This window comes from Trematomus bernacchii, unplaced genomic scaffold, assembly GCF_902827165.1.
Source record: "Trematomus bernacchii unplaced genomic scaffold, fTreBer1.1, whole genome shotgun sequence".
Taxonomy (NCBI): Eukaryota; Metazoa; Chordata; class Actinopteri; order Perciformes; family Nototheniidae; genus Trematomus; species Trematomus bernacchii.
The window spans coordinates 5,577,027-5,595,945 of NW_022987513.1; the positions used below are offsets into that span (position 1 = coordinate 5,577,027).

Genomic DNA, 18,919 nt, shown 5'->3' on the forward strand with positions numbered 1-18,919 from the left:
TCCTTCCCTGTTCCTTACTACCAGCATTTTTAAAAGATATGTTAATACATTTTTATGACATACCATGGAATATTTGTTTCATAACTTGAAAAATGAATAAGAATAAAAACCAGGATATTGATCATTTATAAATGTGATTTATAAATCAATTTAACATCATTTTTTGTCGTTTCCGGGCCTCTGTCAGTTCCACGCCCCCCCGAGGAGCAGTGGAGAGTTCTGAAGCAGTCAATCACAGGTTGTGGATCTTCCTCTGCCTCAGGGGGAATCTTCAGAGTCCACTGCCTGGATCGAAGCTCGCGGCGAGACTCATGGATGCCATTCCTGAATTTCAGAACTCTCTGCAGGTTCCTCTGGGATCTGGATCTCTCTTAGAGCTCTCTGAGAAAAATCACAGAGCTCTATATCTGACTTATTCTGAGAGTACTAATTGAACTGTTGAAACAACATCAAACATTCATCTGCTACTCAGTATGTATCTAATACCTAATATATATATATCATTCCAATAACTTGTATATAGACTCGTACTGCACTATTCCACATCATAACTTTATTTCATTTTTATAACTATTATTTTTGTATTGCTCATGCTCTTATTGTTATTGTTATTATGTTATTATGTTGCATTGTTGGAGAAGCCTGTGACATAAGATTTTCAACTGCATAATTACTCTGTAGCTATGTCAGATTGACAATAAAGAACCTTGAACCTTGTAAAAAAAATATTTTAATCACAGACCATTTTATACTACCACCATTATACATTGTATACATACCATACAATATTTGTTTTATGACTGTCCTCTGGGATCTCTCTTCCAGTGCCCTGTGATTTTTTTCAGAGAGCACTAGCACTGACTATACAGATAAAGTGTGATTGATTTGATTGAATGAAGCACACATTTATTATACAGCAACCCAAATACATTTTGTACTGGACAATTACAATTGTTTAGTTTTTTTTTTAAATGTAATTGATAAAGCTGTTGTACTTTGCTCTTAATGCTGCCTCAGCTGTAAATGCATTGTGTAGTCTGTCTGCTAACATGATGCATTCTGTGTGACCTGCTGGTAATTATCCTGCTGACATCAGTGTATTTGAATTTTCCAGAGAACAAGCGTATGATTTGCTTCTATAGTCTTTAGATGTTTGAATAAACCGGCTGTATTCATTTTGAATGTGTATAATTTAGAGGGCCAGGATGCGGAGCTTCAAACCCTGAAGCCTTTTAAATATGTAACCTGTTTATAGCTGCACTCAGCTGTTACACAATAGTCTGCACTATTACATGAAATTAAAGTATTCTCAAAAAGCAAAACGTTACACTGTGACCAGCCTGACATTTTCACAAGACATCCCATTATCCAACAAACTAAAGATGTGATTTTCTCTGTGTTGTACTGATAACTTATGAAAACATCTGCACCAGATTCATAAGAAGCTCAGGCTCTATTGGGTCTGAGTGGGAAAACCAAAACTATTTCCTTCATCAACTCCTGTACACCACAGAATTATTATAAATATATAAACATATATTACATAAATTCAAACTTGAATCGAGACTATAATTAAAAGCCAATTTAAGACGTCTTTAGTCGTGGACACTTTTAAACTTCAAGAAAAAAGGTCTAATCAAATTAACAAAAAAACATGTTTAATATAAATTATCTGGATCTGGGTTAGTTACACAGTAAACACTGAATCAAGGTGGTCCTGAATCAGAGTGAAGAGGAATTATGTTCAACATTTTCATTATACCGTCCCCAGAGAAGCAGATCCCCTCTGCTCTCTGTCCATGAGGTGAAACTGAAGCTTCTCTGGAAACAAAGAGGTGTTTCAGCACACTGTGCACAGGAACAGGAACCCTCACTTCCCCAAATATATCACTTCTGCTTTCTCAGCAGTCCTCCATGTGAGGGTAAATATTCACCAGTTGGATTTCTTTCAGGGCACTTGCATCATTTAAGTCCATACACTCTTGAGTGGTTCATCGTAAATAATATTCAATGGCAGCAGAGAATGCAGCGAAGCCTCCGCAGCCCAGCACCCCTGCCTTCAGACCAGCTAAAAACAGGAACATATACGTGTGAGGAACAAATAAATATACTGCCTTTAATTAAAAATATCAATGTAAATGTAGCAGGTCACATACCACGGAACCCAATGGCTCCTCCAGTTACACAGCCGCTGTACACTGCGTTCTTCCAGTCAGAAACTCCTCTGTGCTGCGGATGAAAAGAAGAGAGGAGGAACCGGTAAGCATGGTGCTATATCTGAACTGTCATGAATGGATCAGGGCTGTTTTTTTGCAACCTTTAAATTGGGTAATCAAAAAAACAAAACAGTTTTGCACTAGAGGGCGCTGTCAGACCATTTTAAGGGAGGTTAAAAAGGGAAAAACACAACCATGAACACACCAAAACATCTTAAACATTTCACATTATTACAATGCAAATTTGGCAAAAGCATTTTTTTTTTTTTTTTTACAGTCAATGCTTTTATATTTGCTTTTAGTGCCATCAGAGAAGCCAAAGATTACATGAAACCATCTCACGTAATCCCTATGCATTTTATAACAGAAAAACAATACATTATTACTCTTAAGTTAAAGGTCCCATGTCATGCTTTTCCGGTTATAACCCGTCCCCTTGTGTGTTATGAAGGTTTGTATGCATGTAACCGGTCTGCAGAGTCACTAACCCTCAAAGTACACCCTGTAGCGAGTAAAACTCTAACACAGAAAAGACCTGTCTATGCTGCCCCTGAACACCTCGTTGGAGATTTTTCTTTTTAAATCTTTTTCTTCCTGGGTATGGTAACGTGACCATACCCAAATGGACCAATCCGTGGAGCTCCTCACACACACACACACTCTCTCAGCGGCAAAACTGTGACACGCTGGGGGGGGGGTGCTAGTGGAGCCTCGCAGTGGCGAAACTGTGGCGCGCTTACGCAGCGTCCACACGGCAGTGTGCGTTGAAGCTTGCCGGCGGGCGTGTCTGAAACTCGACCAACAACCAATCACATGAATCTCCCACCCCGGACACACAAGCACGCGGTTGGATTGGCTAGAGCTTGTACTGGCGGCATATGATTTGATTGGCTGACGCTTCCGTCGAAGCTTCAAAAGTTGAACTTTTCTCAACTTTTGAAGCGAGCAACGCGAGTAAAGTGAAGCGACGGAACCACAATGCAGTTCGGCCGTGTGGACGGGCCGTAACACTGTAGGTGCGCCACGTTTGGGGGTGCGGGGCCCCCTCAGCACGTTTAGGACAGAGAGTGAATACACATACTATACAGAGATGCTGTATGAGAAACCAATGTGAGTTTGGAAAATTGCACAATATAAATCTATTCTAGTAGACCTCAACAATGGAATTATGATCAGTAGAAATGGCCATGGGACCTTTAAAATTGAAACACAAAATAGTGCCTTATTCAACCTCTTTATAACATAAAAATCACAGTGTCTCTCTGTTTTTGCCATTTGTCGTCATTAATATGATGTTGGCATATTGCACAATTCTTTACTTTGTTTTACTGATTCACATTATGACCACAGTTAATGCATTTTGTCCTTTGGGTGCTACAATGTTAAAACCATATTTTAAAACTCCCATTCCATTTTATATGACCCAGCTTTGTAGTAATCTCAATTAAGATACTTGAGCAATTAGGAAAGAGTTAACATTCATGTATACCACAGACTACATTAGTTTGTTTATTCCCTGTTTTATTAGAGCAGGAGGGACAATCTGAAATCATTATTTATAACTTGTTTTGAGCTCCGGTAAGACATACTGCTCAATACATTTTTTTAGAGAGCATCTTAAAAACTAGGTTGTCTAATTTGATTTGATTCTCTAAATCTTATCACGCAGTCAACTGGTGAGTAGTATGATGTTGTTTTGTTGCCTAGATTGTATTAAACGTCCTGTTTTAAGCGGTGTTGTGAAGCTGTGTGGTTATACCCAACATCAATATGTCATCCCACATAATGCTAACTGCACTGCATTTATGTAGCACTTTTCTAATCTTTGCAACTTTTCAAAGTATTTTAACATCCCATGCCAGCATTCACCTATATTCACACACATTCATAAAGAGGCAGAGGATGATAAACACAGAGAACCCCCCCCCCCACCACAGGTGGATGATCCACCCAACCTCCTGTGTGACTTACTGATTCTATGACGCACTCTGTGCAGGAGAACATGGCGCCAATAACGGCAAAGTTCTTTGCGTACGACATCCCTCTCTGTCCCATGTCTTTGAGGACTTCTCGTGCTGATGGAGTTTTCAGAGGGTCTTTGGGGTCAAAGCCAACATTGGTATCGATGCCCGCAGTAAAAACACCAAAAGCTCCTCCGAGGACAAAACCTGTGGGAAGGTAAAAAAACGAAATGAGAGTCCGCTCGCAACAACATTTACAGGGATAAAAGATGCATACTGCTGTGCTATACTGATCCGAGAAATATTTTACGGATCATGGATGTGTAATGTATATATAATAGGCCTTAAATTGACAATTATTTTCTATTATGTATTCATCTTTCATCTGTAAAATACTAAAACTATCACAATTTCCAAAGGCCATGGCATTAGCTCTAAACTGCTTCTTTTTTCTTTACTAGACTTACACTACAAAACGTTAAAATGTCTTCATGTTTGAAGCCTACATATCAACTGTGTTATTCTGAGGTTGATTATTTCACTACTGTTTATGCTTTCAAGCGTGTTTTATGTATATAGATACATTTTGTGGGATGCGTTTGTTGCTTGTTTTGATCTTTGATGAGTCGTAATGGATGTTTTTAGGCTCCCTTCTTCTCCTGCACTGTAGCTTCATTGCATGCATTAAGTATTGTCATTTTTATGCAAATAAACGTTCAAAAATAAATGAGAAGCTGGCACAGAACAACATAGTTTTGTATCTGTAACACAAACCAACTAATAAATAATGATATATTTGATTATAGGTTAAGCCCAGTAGTATGTTAAGTAATTAAAACTCCCTCTTCAACAGCTACAACATTGAAACGATACATATGCATCAATAATTATAAAACAATAATTGAATATACATGACTCTGAAATGGGAGACACAGACACTACATAATAAGCAAGGTATATTTTGATGCAAATGCTTTTGTAGTTTTACATAAGTACAATTTTGAATGCAGGACTTGTAACTCAGTATTTTAAACTGTAGTTTTGATACTTTTACATGTAGTAACATGTCTGAGTACATGTTTCACCGGTTGCCACTCTGGAAGTCACACACATACTGACCAGTTATCCTAATGTTAACGTGGTGTCTTTGCTTACCTCCAACACAGGCCAGGACAGCCTTGAAGGCGCAGCTCTCCATTCCCCTCTCGATCATCTTCTGCTCGTCGCTTTTCATAGGCATCGGCAGCCCCCCCATGATGCCGGGGCTCAGCTCCTTCACGGCCCTCTTGTCCCCGATGAGGTGCTCCAGGATCAGGCTGTACTGGATCGGCGGGCTCTCCATGCCCGGAGCAGCCGAAGCTGGACTTTGTAAGTCAGAGGCAGCGGCTCCTGCTTCACCCATGGAGGCAGCCATGTTTTCAATGACAGTGCCGCTGTAAGTAAATGTAGTCAAGGGTGAGCGGGGGCAGATTCGTTACATATGTAATGCGTGACGTCTGAAAACAGAAAGAGTTAGAATACATTTTAAGCATATAGTTTTCACTTAATGACCAAAAATTATACATTTAATTTGTAACGTTCTAGCTGTTTTTCTCATGACAAACGGCTAGCACATTCGACACAAAGTCAACATGCCCATGTAACATCAATACTTATCATACATTCTGTTGTTCATGAAACCTTAAGGTGATTTTGGAGGCTGTAGCTGTTTTGTTTTTTTGAATTATATTGCGTTACATGTGTTTAAGACATTGGTCCATAGCCTACGGTTTTATGAGTCTGTAAATATTATAATATAAATGTATATTGTCCCTAAAGTAATTTATATTGTGTCAGAGAGGTGTTGTACTCATGAAATATTCATTAGTATGTACATATTATAATATACATCATTGTTGATGACATGACTGGCTTTAGCCGAAGATACTGGACTCTCTCAATAGGACACTTTTTATTGGAGTTTTCATGAACAATCCCAAGGATTACTTTTTGCTTTGTAATATTCTTAATATAAAGAAATTATTTTAAAGAAAGAAAGAAAATGTGATTTAAACCGAATGACTTAATCAAGGGCAAGACTACACTTCCCAGAAATCTCCGCGAGCACTGCGCCAAACTCGCTTCACGCGCTCCACCTACCGGCTCCTCGAGCGCTGGCGACACTCTATAATGACTCCCGTGCGCGAGGCGGCGGCGGCAGCAGCATCCTGATCAAACAACAGCAGCAGCTCCGCCGCAACACAGCCCAGGTGAGAGCTAGTTGCTAACGCTCTTTCATTTATGATAGTCTACTGCATTTATTCCTGTTTTTACCATTTTGCTGAGTGAACATGTGTAAACTTTACCGTTAACGCTTCTGACGTGCGACAGTACAGAAGCTGTCACAGAGTCGCTCGGTGTCTTTGGTCAGTTGAGAGAAAAAACAAAATGACTTTGATGACAGCTTGACTGTTAGCAGCACTTACTGTCACAGTACGGCTATGTTCCTTTAATTTAATGACTCAGTCTTTTTGAAGCGGACGTGTCTATCTATGACAACGTCTGCCATAAAATTAGCCAAAGGACAGGTTGTTTGCATGCTAATTAAACGTCTCACTGTTTGACATGTTAGGCAAATATTTAGAATTACGCGGGCGCCTACAAGACGTCGTTTTACCTCGTCCTGAATTGTTCAGTTTGCTCGTTAACGTTGCAGCATACCAAGTTGTGAGTTCAACAGGATTCTTGCTCGATCAATACACTCCATCTGCCTAAATCAAAAATATCCCTTTTCATATGCTCAATTCTGTTTATACCTTTGTTATAACATTCAACAGTTTTCATATTTTCGTTGCTAAGGGATGTCTGGTAGTGTAATGTTGTGAACCTGTCAGTCACCAGAACATCCAGAAACTTAACCTAATACGATAGTTGGACTTTTGTATGTGGCTATGTTATCTTCTAATCTTAATTCCCATCATTAAAGTATACATGCTGCGTCAAAGCCTTGTCCACACAGCCAGGATTAGTGTTATTTAAAGGGTCGTCTTTTATTTATTTATTATTTTGTAAGCCAAAAAACAATTAATTGTACATATCAGGTCCAACAATATATGAACAAAATTATGGCATATCCACCATGTGTGAGTTTTTAATAGTAAAAATTACCCTCAGATTTGACTGCCTAAGATGTGGACCTGAACTAAAAAAAATGGTATGTGGTAGCTATACACTGTGCTTCACCAGCTTCTTATAGAGGTTATTTAGTATACTTAAATTCCCCAAATAAACACGCAAATTCTGTTTCCCAATTTAGCTGTACTGCTAAGGTTTTCCTGTCATTTTATGTACAGTTCACATTTGCTGCCAATGGAAAGTTGCATTTGGAAGCACTTCAGTGCGCTGCAAGCTGTTTTTCTTCACATGATCAGCCATTTGTTCCTCATTACACAGGACCATGTGAAGGAGTCAAACAAGGCCTTCTTGTCTTTAATGTAGTTATTTTTGAAAGGTGGTTGTTTTGTGTTTAATAGGTCCTTAAATGCTTAATTAAAGCAAACTTTCCTGACTAAGCTCCTGTGTTAAATTCTCACCTAACACTTATTGTTGAAACCCACATTACTAAGGTGTTTCAGACACATCTGAATACTTTCTAAAATTGTAAAGCCTAACAAATTAACATATAATGACGTATTTAGGCCATGAACTTTTATTTATTGTGTGCAGCTTAATAGGACATTTCTATAATGACCCAAGGGAAAGTAAAACGTCCTAATTGCAGGGCTTACGTTTTAGTCTTGTGTTTATAGAAGAGAGCAGCCTTGCAGTGGAATTGGCATGTGTCCCTAGGGACAAACCAAATGGGCAACAAATGACAGATTTCACTTTCTTCTGTTCCCTTTGATTACGCCATTCGAATGGAGAGTTAAAAATGAGCAGTGCACCAGTCATTTATGGGGCAGTGAATGTGAATGTTGTTTGTAGAAAATTATACTCTTTGTTTTTCTCACGGTTAACCATCCAAGAAAGGGAAAGGTTTGAAATCTGCCAGATCCAAAACAGACCAGGGATGACTGGTCTTGTAATTAGGCCAGACACTGAGGAAAGTGAATAAAAGCTTCACATTTGCTATCCGTCAGTTTGAATTTGTTGATTTCATGACTTGATGTTTGTCATCGGCAGAACCCTCTCTTTTGTAATCATACTTGCTATGTCCTTGTAGAGCTGAAGCAGTGGATCTCCTTGTTATTTATCTATAGCTGTTCTCATTCCCAGTTCAAGCTTCTGTCATTGGCTTGCTATTTATAGCCAGGGTTATGTGGGGAGCATCCATGTCCAGTTGTACAGCGGTGGTATTGCTTGTTTTGTTTGGGGGGAAAACAACCTGGTGATCTCCTTGATAACTCTGCTCAATGGGAAGAATGACATATAGAAATGTGTGACAGGAAATGCAAGATCACTTCTCATTGCTCTCCCACACACTCAGGATTATCTTCTACCCGTGCTGCTGTCCTGGATTCACTTTTGATGCCTTGAGACTGTGAGTAGAACATTTGCAGCAGTACTGGAGTCTTTCATCCTTGCTGTAACTGTAATATGAAATGTGTCAGGGTGGGGGTGGGGTAACAACGTTTAGAGTGACCTTGTCCAGCTGTGGTAAGATGTGTGAAAGGCAGATTGCAGGGATGGAGTCCTCTACACTGTAATTCAGATGCTCAAATGCTTAAGTCACTGCACAATTACTCTGTACTGAAAGATACACCATAATGATGACATCAAGTATGATCGTAAATACCCTTTTAATACAAGACATTTGAACTTGACACAGTTGGAAAATCACAGGCAGAAATAATGAAATAAATGATAGCTGAATGCCATCCTTAATTTCAGGTTCCTAGTATTGTGCATGCTTGCTCACTGTAACCTTCAATGAATCCATGAATGGAATAGAGCCATGGTAAGTGTTAATCGTAGAAAACACCTGTTCTTTCCCTGCTATGACAATCTAAATGTATGAAAAGCCTGCTGGGTGTAAACTCAATGATCTGGTTCTCACGCCCACAGGATGGAGTGCACACATTGTTAAAAATCCCCAACAATAACAGTGCTTACGACTTGTGAGTTTATGTGGACAAACTACCCTTGAATTGATTTAATCCAAAAAGTACTGATCAGGCACCAAAATGACATCAAGACATTTATATAAGTCCTTACTTTTAAAGAGTATAACCCCCTTGATTTCTGCTCAGCAATACCAGATTATTACTAGATGCATCGTGGGGTTGAACAAATATAAAGTATGTGTCCAGTTGTTGTTTTTTTAAATGTTGTGAGTGAGAAGGTCATATACACGTCCAAAATATTCTGCAAATAGCATCATTTGTACTTACTGTGATATCTCTTCTTTAGTATTGACTAGCGGCAGCTTTCTTTTTGCACAAATGTGGTTTGAGTTAGAGATATCTTTATCTCTAAACAAGCTCATGACTAGATAGTGAACTGTTATGCTGCTGCTGTCAGAGCAGAGCAGTTTGTGGAGCCTGTGCAGGTCATCGAGTGCAGTGTCCTGGTTCATAAAGGGATCCACTATGTGACCATCTTGCAAGTTGTCTTCTCGAAAATGAACTTTTTATTTTTTTAAACGAGTGGGAATAACGGAGTGACATCGCAACAGCTAAGGCAATGGATGCATACACAGTAGCTTAAATGTTAGTTGTGTGCTCTGAGGTTAGCACTCTCTTTCTGTCTCCATGTTACCCTTTAATTGATATGTTATATCTCCCAATGTTGACCCTCTTGTTTGTAACAGAATTAGCTCTCATTCTCTTCATTATGAGGATCTTAGGAAAATACTAATATAGTCAAAAACACATTTCTCTTTTACACTCTTAATCATTCAGGGACATGTAGTGAATAAAGTACAGTGTATGATCCTAGAAGAGAGTTGTTATCTGTCCTCGAGAGGCGAGGTGTAGTCCGCAGCTGGAGTGGCACATCCTTTACTGCAGTGAAGGAGGCTTTCATTGAGAAGATAAGAGGAGATGGACTGATGGGAGCAGGGATGAACACTGCATTCAGTCAGTTGAATAAATAAAAGCAGCCCTATGTGACAGAAAGTTAGGCTGCTCAGTAGGGCTGTGCAATTAATCGTATTTTAATCGCAATTACGATTTTGGCCTGCCACAATTACGAAAACAACATAATCGAAAAAAACGATTATTTTGCTTTGCTAGGTTGTGACAGTGCACTGCAAAATATTTGATCAAATTTATTTGTATTTATCATATTTATATATGTTTAGTAGCTTGTTGAAGTGCGCTCCAAAATATTTGTTGATCTTGTTTATTGGTATTTATTATTTTGATATTATTTATTTAAATGTTGATATAAATGTATCATTTATTTTATTTATTTTTGTATTGGTTTTTCAGTTGAATTATACGTTCAGGGAAATCAACAGTTAAAAAGATACTGTTCAAATTATTATTTGTATTTAAAAGTTCAATAAATGGATTTTTTCAAAGTCAATGAATAATCGTATTTAATAATCGTGATATCAATTATTGACCAAAATAATCGTGATTATGATTTTTGCCATAATCGCACAGCCCTACTGCTCAGTATTCTGTCCGCATGTTCATGCAGCGATTGTGCATATTATTTAAACTCACTACTTTTGCATCGCAAAGGCACAGATGGCTCCCAGCCTCTGCAGCTTTGCCAGGATTCCTCCCCTCAGCTTTCTTCTAAATGCCATCTACCAAAAGGCCAGTGGAGAAAGAAAACTGTATATGGTGAAGTAAGGTAACGGCCAATCATCTTTTTCCTCTGGCTACATTTGTTTAGTTCAATAACGACCAGGAAACAGGCTGCATACTTGACAAGCATCACAGTCTAACTCACTGGCTCCAAGGAATGCCTTTTGTAAATGGGTCATCTGGAGCACGTTTGAGGTAAAGCAGAGAATAGATATGGCCTTTTGATGTGGATGCTTCCCCTCTGTTCAAAGAGCAAGACAGTGAGAGATAGATCATTTGTAAATATACCATTCAGCTAAACAAGAAGAGCAAGTTTACAGTTGTGATGTTTACACATGCGTGGGGAGTGTCTAAAATGTTGGCCTGAAAGAGGTCTGACTTATTGTTATCTCTTTGTTGTCGCATCCTACAGTACAGGTTACATTGAACACACCCACCGTTCACATCAAATAGCTCTCATGCCACAAGTCTATTGTTGCTAAACTCAAAGCAGACAGCAGGGAATGCTCCTTTTAGGTTGGACAGCAAAACTATTCATTTGCACCACTACTATGATGTTCCATTGTGGAAAATCACTGAGCTCTCTCTGACAAGGTAGTTTTCTTTTTATTGCCCGTCAGTTCTCATGGACGCTATGCTAATGTTTCTATGGAAATACGCCCACTTGCTGTATATGTAGCCAGCAAGGCAGACAGGAAAGCAGATGAAGTTTCTGCAATGTGGCTTTGACTGTTTATCAGACAAGAACTGTGACACTACCAGAGCAGGAAGTGTGGCCCTCGAGGGAGCCAGGCTCTGAGAAAGATGAAGCAGATGAAATATTCAAGAAGAATATCTATAATCAGCTCCCATTACTGTATGCCTGGTGAACACAGGATAGAAGGTTTTTTGGGACAAAAAGAAATGGCTTAATTCATGATTTCAGAACATAATCAAAAAGTGAAATAATATATCAGAAGTCCAACTTCCAACCCTTTCTCTTGGATGACAACTGTCAAAAAGATTGAGCCAGCATCTCCCAATTATTCCTGTTTTTTGAAAGTTTGAGAACCCCTGTAGCCTAAACATTCAGGCCCAACAACCTATGTATCTATGTCGAGATCAAAGGAAATCCTGTGTCAGCACTTTCCTCACTTGCTCTGCTTCCTTCTCATCTCTTTCTGAACTTAACGATGCTGATTCAAGCAGCAGATTTCCTCTTCAGGCTATTTCATATTCAAATGCTGAGAAGTGGTTTTTCTGTGTTTTGGTTATGTATCTTACTAAGGGCTTAAGGGGCTTTCATCTGTCTAGCAATAGGGCTAATCAAAGTCTCCAGACAAAGGCAGCTTGTACAATAACCATTAGCCTTAAGCTCCTTAAGCATACATACCACTTGTGAACTATTGCTTCCTTGCTTTATGTTCTCTATTCCCAGGAGTGCCATTTATCCCGTTTAACATTTTATAATATTTATACAGCTGTAGGCATTTAAGCTTTGCTCTTGCACAAATAGCTACTGACAGCAGAAGAAGTCACACATTTGCTGCATTGCTATGGTGTAAAACTAAACTGTAACTTCCCCAATATTGCTTTTGGGAATGAGGTTTTTCTCCTGTTGCCTACTAGTTTCAGATCCCTGCAGACTAAAGGGGAAACCCAGAGGGAGAGCAGAGACCGGCGCACAGCATGGCACACAGACTAATCCCACAATCTTCCTGTTTCACTTTGGCTCAGATAATGACTTTACACACACGTCTCGTCTGGACCCAGGTGCTTTACAGATGCCTCAAAGTTGCTTACGTGGTCAGGCACAGTTAACACATTAATTGCAACAGTAATCTGTTCTTGCTAGATCTAATGCAGATGTTGGTCAGATGTGCAACTGCTGTGTCATATCAATAGCAGCAGTAGCAACATATCTACATCACACCAACAGAAGCAACAGAAAGATAATAGCTGTCCTGCTCCTAGTTGTTGATAGGCAATATTTTCAGACATTATGGTTGGTATCCAGTTGGGTTATAGTTCATCCCAGAATATTACTGAAGGCACAAATAACAACAGGTTGAACTTTCCCCCTCAGATACAGTAATACCATGACAAATACAATCAAATAGTTTGGTTTGTCTCATAGCCAGTTAATCTACTGTTTAATCTTGTATATTTTAAAATGGGAAATAACAGGCTACGTTACCATGTATAGTTCAAAAGTTAATCCTCTTAGTGATCCTTTTCAGATGAAATGAAAGCACTGACAGTGAGAACTTTATTTGATGCGGTTGAGTGGAGTTTTACAATATAAAAAGTGACCACTGTAAAAGGAAAAACCACTCTATTGAATCTTTCCAATTTTTTGAAGCATGGTTTTAACATCTTCAAAATGGGAAACCATTCACAGCCAAAATACTTGAGTTCACTGAATATGTAATCCACAAAGTAGGGATGTCCCGATCACCTTTTTTTGCTCCCGATCCGATTCCGATCATTTGATTTTGACAATCTGCCGATACCGATTTTTCCCGATCCGATCTTTATGCAATGCATTAAGAGGAAAAAAAAGGTAACAGATAACGGCTGGTCATCCAACGCGATGAATTCAGCTATCTTGGCTGTTCTGGGGTAGTTTCTCTTTCCTTTTAAAAGTCTCTGAAAGTGTCGGTTGTTTCAGTGCCGTTACCTGAGTGGCCGCTGTGTACTCGTCGTGTTGTTGTTGGTGGTGTTTGTATTAGATTGGTCATGTTGAACGTAGCTCTGTTCTTTCCACCACGCGGAACCTCCGCCTTGCAAACATTGCATCTGGCTGTTACACTGCCTTCGCTTTCAATTTTATAATACTTCCAAACTCCTGACATTTTCTCTGTCCCGACTCCCGAGTCACCAGCTGAACGTAGCCTCTTGTTAGCTTACTGCTACTATTATGGCGCGTTTCCACTACAGCCCGCAGCCCGGTTTAAGAGGGCTGTGACGTCAGCGGCCCGTCTTTGGTTGCGTTTCCACTTGGCCTAGTACCGGCCGGCGGGTCCTAATTCACAGTTTTTCTGGCCTCATAAAATCGTGGGTCCAGGGCCAGAGACAACGAGGCTGAGTCGGGCTGAGTATGCTAAACTAGAGAGAGCGTCGCTGGCAAGGGGGCAACAACTACAACAAGATGGACATATTTGACCGTGATTTAATTGTAATACACGTTTCAAAATGATGCCGAAGTAACAACATACTGATACCGGTTAGTAAAAACCATGAATTAATGCTTTGTCAAGTCTGCAGACAGACGGCAGGGGAAAAACCTTTTAAAATGCTTGTTTTCTAAATGGAGATTGGCTAAGCTAACGCAGTATATGCCCCGACCGTCCACACTCACAACAACGGCCTATACAGACATAAATAAAGCAGCGACTGTATTCGCCATGACACAGGCAGTCTGTGGTGTGTACTTGTTTAACTTTTGTCTAGTTTCTGAACATATATGAGGAGCTGTGAGCTCTGAGTGCTAACAGCTAACGGCTGTGTTGTTTTTCTGGGGTCCTCTGAAGATCACGTCACGGCTCCGCCTACACTGCGTTACTATAGATACTGCCCCAGTTCCTAAACTGTAATGGAAATGCGCCATAAAGTGAGCCAGTCCTAACGAGGCCCAGCCATACCGAGCGGGGCCGAGCGAGGCCGTGTAGTGGAAATGCGGCATAAGACACTGCGCCCACTCTGTTGCCAGATTTGAGAGAAATAAGCAACCAGGTCTATGAAAACAAGCCCAAAAGAAGCAACACATACATGATGTTGTGTAATTTTAACCCAAAACTAAGGCCTCAGGATGACTTTAAGACGTGAACATGGTCATTTTTGTTTTGTAACATTAAATAAAATGTATAAAAATATTTTATAAAAAAAAAAAAAAAAAATCCGATCCCCGATTTTTTTCTCCCGATCCCCGATCACGTGAAAATCACGTGATCGGCTCCGATCCCCGATCACGTGAAAATCACGTGATCGGCTCCGATCCCCGATCACGTGATCGGATCGGGACATCCCTACCACAAAGCTATACATAACAGGAAGAGTTGTTTGCCACATACTTCATCAAGAGCAAATAGTATAGACTGGATCCAAAACATTAGTGTCCAAACGCTGATGAATCCTGAAAGAAATAGTTTGAATTTAAGTGTGTGTGTGTGTGTGTGTGTGTGTGTGTGTGTGTGTGTGTGTGTGTGTGTGTGTGTGTGTGTGTGTGTGTGTGTGTGTGTGTGTGTGTGTGTGTGTGTGTGTGTGTGTGTGTGTGTATGTGTGTGATCATGGCAAAAGGTGCTACTGGAGACGCAAGCAGGAAGTACACAAAATCTATTTTGAGAAATTTGCCAGGACTTAGTCACAGCGATTGTAACTACTGTATTTATTATACAGACATGAAACTCTACAGGTGTGTAGTTGATATCATATCAATTGTCTCTAGTTAAAATGAATGCGAATTCTGTGGCGTTTTGGCCGCTGCAATGAGAGTAGTCTGTACTTTCAATGATCATGGAAAAAGTAATATTTCAAGCAACACACTCAACATCATTGCACATTTAACATTTATATTTACATCCTTTGCGACAGTGTTGTGTCTGCGCGGAGAGTCTGACTCAGTGCTTTTCCTGTGTACGGAGGGAGGACAAAAGAAGCAAATGAGAAGCAAGCAGTGCGTAGCAGTGTGTCTGCTGCCACCTCATCTAGTGAGCATCCAGCCACATTGATCATCCATCATTATTTATGAATGTTTGGCCTGCCACCTACTCCAGGGGCAGCTGTATCCTGTTTCCCTATTCACACTGTGTGTAAGTGTTCAGTTATTATATATGCAAAGGGTCTTGGCAGTATTGAAGCTTATTCCAGTTGTAAATTCCTAGAAATGTCCTCAAACGTACGTTGATTTAATGGCTGAGATGATAAATAGTGGAGATGAGTGTACTGTACATTTCTGGTCTCTAGTGGCTTTTCCTCCTCGTTTATGTTCTATATTAGGAAACTTGGACTGTATTCTCATACCGAGAACACCCATTTCAAAGTCACATACTTTTTGCTGCACTGGTGACGCCGTGACGGATAAAAGTTGTTTGGGTCACCCTATTCTTTGACTTTTCCTCTAGCATCAAAGACAGGGTGGGGAAAAAAGTAATCTTGTATGCTTCCTATTGAAATGTCTCGACAGCTATAACATGGCCTGCTGGCATTTGGGCATTTTTACCAAAAATATGTTGTTCAGCACTGCATCCATCCATACAGGGTAGACTAGAATAGTTAACAAAATCATGTTTCACTCCTATACCTGTACAGATGGCTTTCATTTCCCATATTAGAAAAAACCCCCGAATCAAAACAGTAGTTGAAAGGTTTAATAGAACTATGTTTGAAGTTGAATTGAACGTTATTTCAATAGAGCAACACGTATGTTTCTGTCTTCATCAAGTATGTTTCTGTCTCAGAGTGCCACACAGGAAAATGTAGCCACATTGAACAATGACAGGAACAGAACAATGTTTTGGCAGCATTCAAGTAGTGGTAACATTACAGAATCGGCATAGTTAAAAGCATATATATTATATCACAATCCAAATCTGTATCAGCAACAGGATGTGATTCTGAACTGTTTCTCAACCCTTTTGCAGCGTCCTTTTTTGAAAGAGCTGTTTTTGCGGTGGTGTAGGGGTGTGGGTAGGGGTGTGGTCAGTCCAAGTTCCTCAGTTTACCACTTGCCACAATCTGAAGCCTGTTTCATCGCGTACCAGAGAGCAGCTTTCTAACCCACATGCTCTGCAGCCTTGGCATGCCGTACGTTGTGTGGGATCCAAATTAGACCAGTATGGTAGAGCAAGAAATGCCGACCCCTCCACAAATGATCCACCCTCAGATTTAGAAGTGTTTTCCAGACAAAGAGTGTCTTTGTCAGAGTTGATAGCTGGTGTTTATGCCCAGCCTACAGACCACTTTGGAATTGAAGAGCTCATAACAATGTGATAAATCAATCTTTATTTTTCAAACTCTAGAAAGTCAGACATGTTTTTTTACTGAAGCAGCACATGTACTTGCTTTACACGGCTGTATTCTTACAATTGAACACAGTTCCATCCCACCCGCAAACCGCAAACACACATGGTCCCAGGTTAAATCACATTTCAATCCACTGTTTGGAGAACAAAGTGCAGACACCTGCATTTCGAACAAAAACGGTTCAGGGTTTACCCTTATTCAAGGCTCAGTGTTCTCAAAGCCATATGTTGGATAACTCTTCCTCCTCCTCCTCCTCCTCATGGTCCATTCTCCCTTTCGTACTGTGTGTTCTTCAGGAGTAAGAAAAGAGTCTGGAAAAAGTGTGAGAGGAGAATAACATGCCATGGCTGAGACTCTGTCCCTCTCTTCCTCTTTGCATGAGAAAGAGTGAAAGAGTTGACGGCGCATACAGCACAGCGGTTGGCAGCCTGCAGTACTTCCTCATCCTGAGTCGTTGCTTCTGAACCTTAGTTTTCTCCTTCAGAATCTCTGCATAGAGCTCAGCAGAGGACGAATATTGTGGTGTGTTGTTGTGCTTCGGGGCATGCATGCAGAGGGCCGGCTCTAGGACAGCGTCTAGTACAGAACACGTGAGTGAACTGCACCACTATTACAATAGCCTTTTCTCTGACACCAATCTGTCATCACACTCCTTCTCAATGCTACACTAGGAGCTTAACTAAGCTCTTTGAAAATATTGATGTTTGTTTATCTTCAGACATTGTTTTACTGCGTTGAAGAGAGAAGGGAGTTTGTTTTGGATAGAAAATGAATTTAATGAATAGAAAAGTTTGAAATAGGTAAAGCTGAAGTAATTTGTTATGACTAAGTATGAAGTACGTGACTCAGAACATCTACTGGTGCTGTATTTTTGCCAGGTTTCTCACATTTCTGTCAACCACTGACAATAAAAAGAATAGGAAATGTGGCTAGGGCTAAACCTTGCACCTGTGAAGTATTTTAGGCAGGAGAACTATTCCTCCAAGGTTTTACAACCATGGCTAACCAGAGGTAGCTGTTTTTAGCTTTATGTTATATTACTGTACATTATAACAAGGCTAAGGTTGACCTCTTTAAAGCTGCCCAATGAGCCATGCAGGGAAGAACACATGAGAGGATGTGATGACGACGCACAGTGACATTCAACCCTCTTATATCCTTGTTTCGTTATTATTATTTTAAAGTACAGTCAGATGTAGATGCTTAATAGTTGAATCACTCACAGTGTTGCTTATGGTGGTCAGGAATTTGGAATATCATTTTTCACACATTTTACCGCCCATGGTATAAAGAAATAGCTTCAAACTTTGTTTTGTTGTGCTTTATTGTGTGTTGCATTGCTTGCATCTTTCTAATGTTATTCTTGGTGGACATACTACAGTTTATTGATTGTAGTTAAGCGTTCACAGTCACACCTGAATTCACTTGGGCCTTATTAAATACCACCACAGACACTTCTTTGCATGTCTGCAGTTTCCCCTCTGATCATTGATTCTATTTTAAAGATATCTCGCTAAACGGCACTGAGAGGATGTTCCTTTTCATACACACTATCGAGTGATGGGAGGTAGCTTTCCCCCCCGAATCCACACTGCATGAATTATTGAAGAGTAGTTTGCATGGCCTGTCCTGCACTGTACCAGGCATACCAGTAATGTCAGAGAACGCTCAGGACCGGACAGCTTAGATTTCCCTGAGTTTTCTAAAGCCAATTGTGGTTGTGGCGACTGTGAAGAAGCTAAGTCATGTATACCTACAAGAGGGTATTTCCTCTGTTACTGTAACACAGTGACAGAGTCAGTACTTTGGATTTTTTTCTTGTGTTAAATACTAGTAATATTAGTGAAATACTAATACCACAGCGTAGGAAGTAACATGATTATTGATCTTCTTTGTGTGATAAAAGCATACATGTATTTACTTAATCAGGTTTGTATTTGATCACAAGAGAGAGAGATTGTTTCACCCAGGGCCAAAATGATCTTGACCTCAGTGTTCTCTC

General features: G+C 40.0%; 2 protein-coding genes across 4 annotated transcripts in view; one reads left to right on the forward strand and one right to left on the reverse strand.

Annotated features, from left to right (window-relative positions):
• Nucleotides 1-712: 712 nt before the first annotated feature.
• Nucleotides 713-5,608, reverse strand: timm22 (translocase of inner mitochondrial membrane 22 homolog (yeast)). The gene is made up of 4 exons (XM_034151978.1): nt 5,333-5,608; nt 4,188-4,384; nt 2,157-2,229; nt 713-2,068 (listed from the first exon to the last, which is right to left on the reverse strand). Exons 1-4 carry the CDS (start codon nt 5,589-5,591, stop codon nt 1,992-1,994), a joined length of 606 nt encoding a protein of 201 aa, XP_034007869.1. The 5' UTR covers nt 5,592-5,608; the 3' UTR covers nt 713-1,991.
• Nucleotides 5,609-6,350: 742 nt separating this feature from the next.
• specc1 (sperm antigen with calponin homology and coiled-coil domains 1) overlaps nt 6,351-18,919 on the forward strand; it is an 86,951-nt gene continuing 74,382 nt past the window's right edge. The window contains exons 1-2 of one of the 3 annotated variants that reach the window (XM_034113323.1): nt 6,396-6,426; nt 8,643-8,696. The gene's annotated coding sequence lies outside the window, so the exon portion shown is untranslated. Of the gene's footprint in view, nt 6,427-8,642; nt 8,697-17,313; nt 17,508-18,919 lie in introns of those variants that run through there. The other 2 variants (XM_034113317.1, XM_034113309.1) reach the window with 2 other exon arrangements.

Excerpts from the sequence above, each read along its gene's own strand:
- timm22 (XM_034151978.1), bottom strand. The coding sequence starts at position 5,591 with ATGGCTGCCTCCATGGGTGAAGCAGGAGCCGCTGCCTCTGACTTACAA. Across the intron at positions 2,230-4,187 it reads CAGAGTGCGTCATAGAATCA|CACAGAGGAGTTTCTGACTG; the intron begins GTAAGTCACACA and ends TTTCATCCGCAG. Across the intron at positions 2,069-2,156 it reads AGGAGCCATTGGGTTCCGTG|CTGGTCTGAAGGCAGGGGTG; the intron begins GTATGTGACCTG and ends TCCTGTTTTTAG.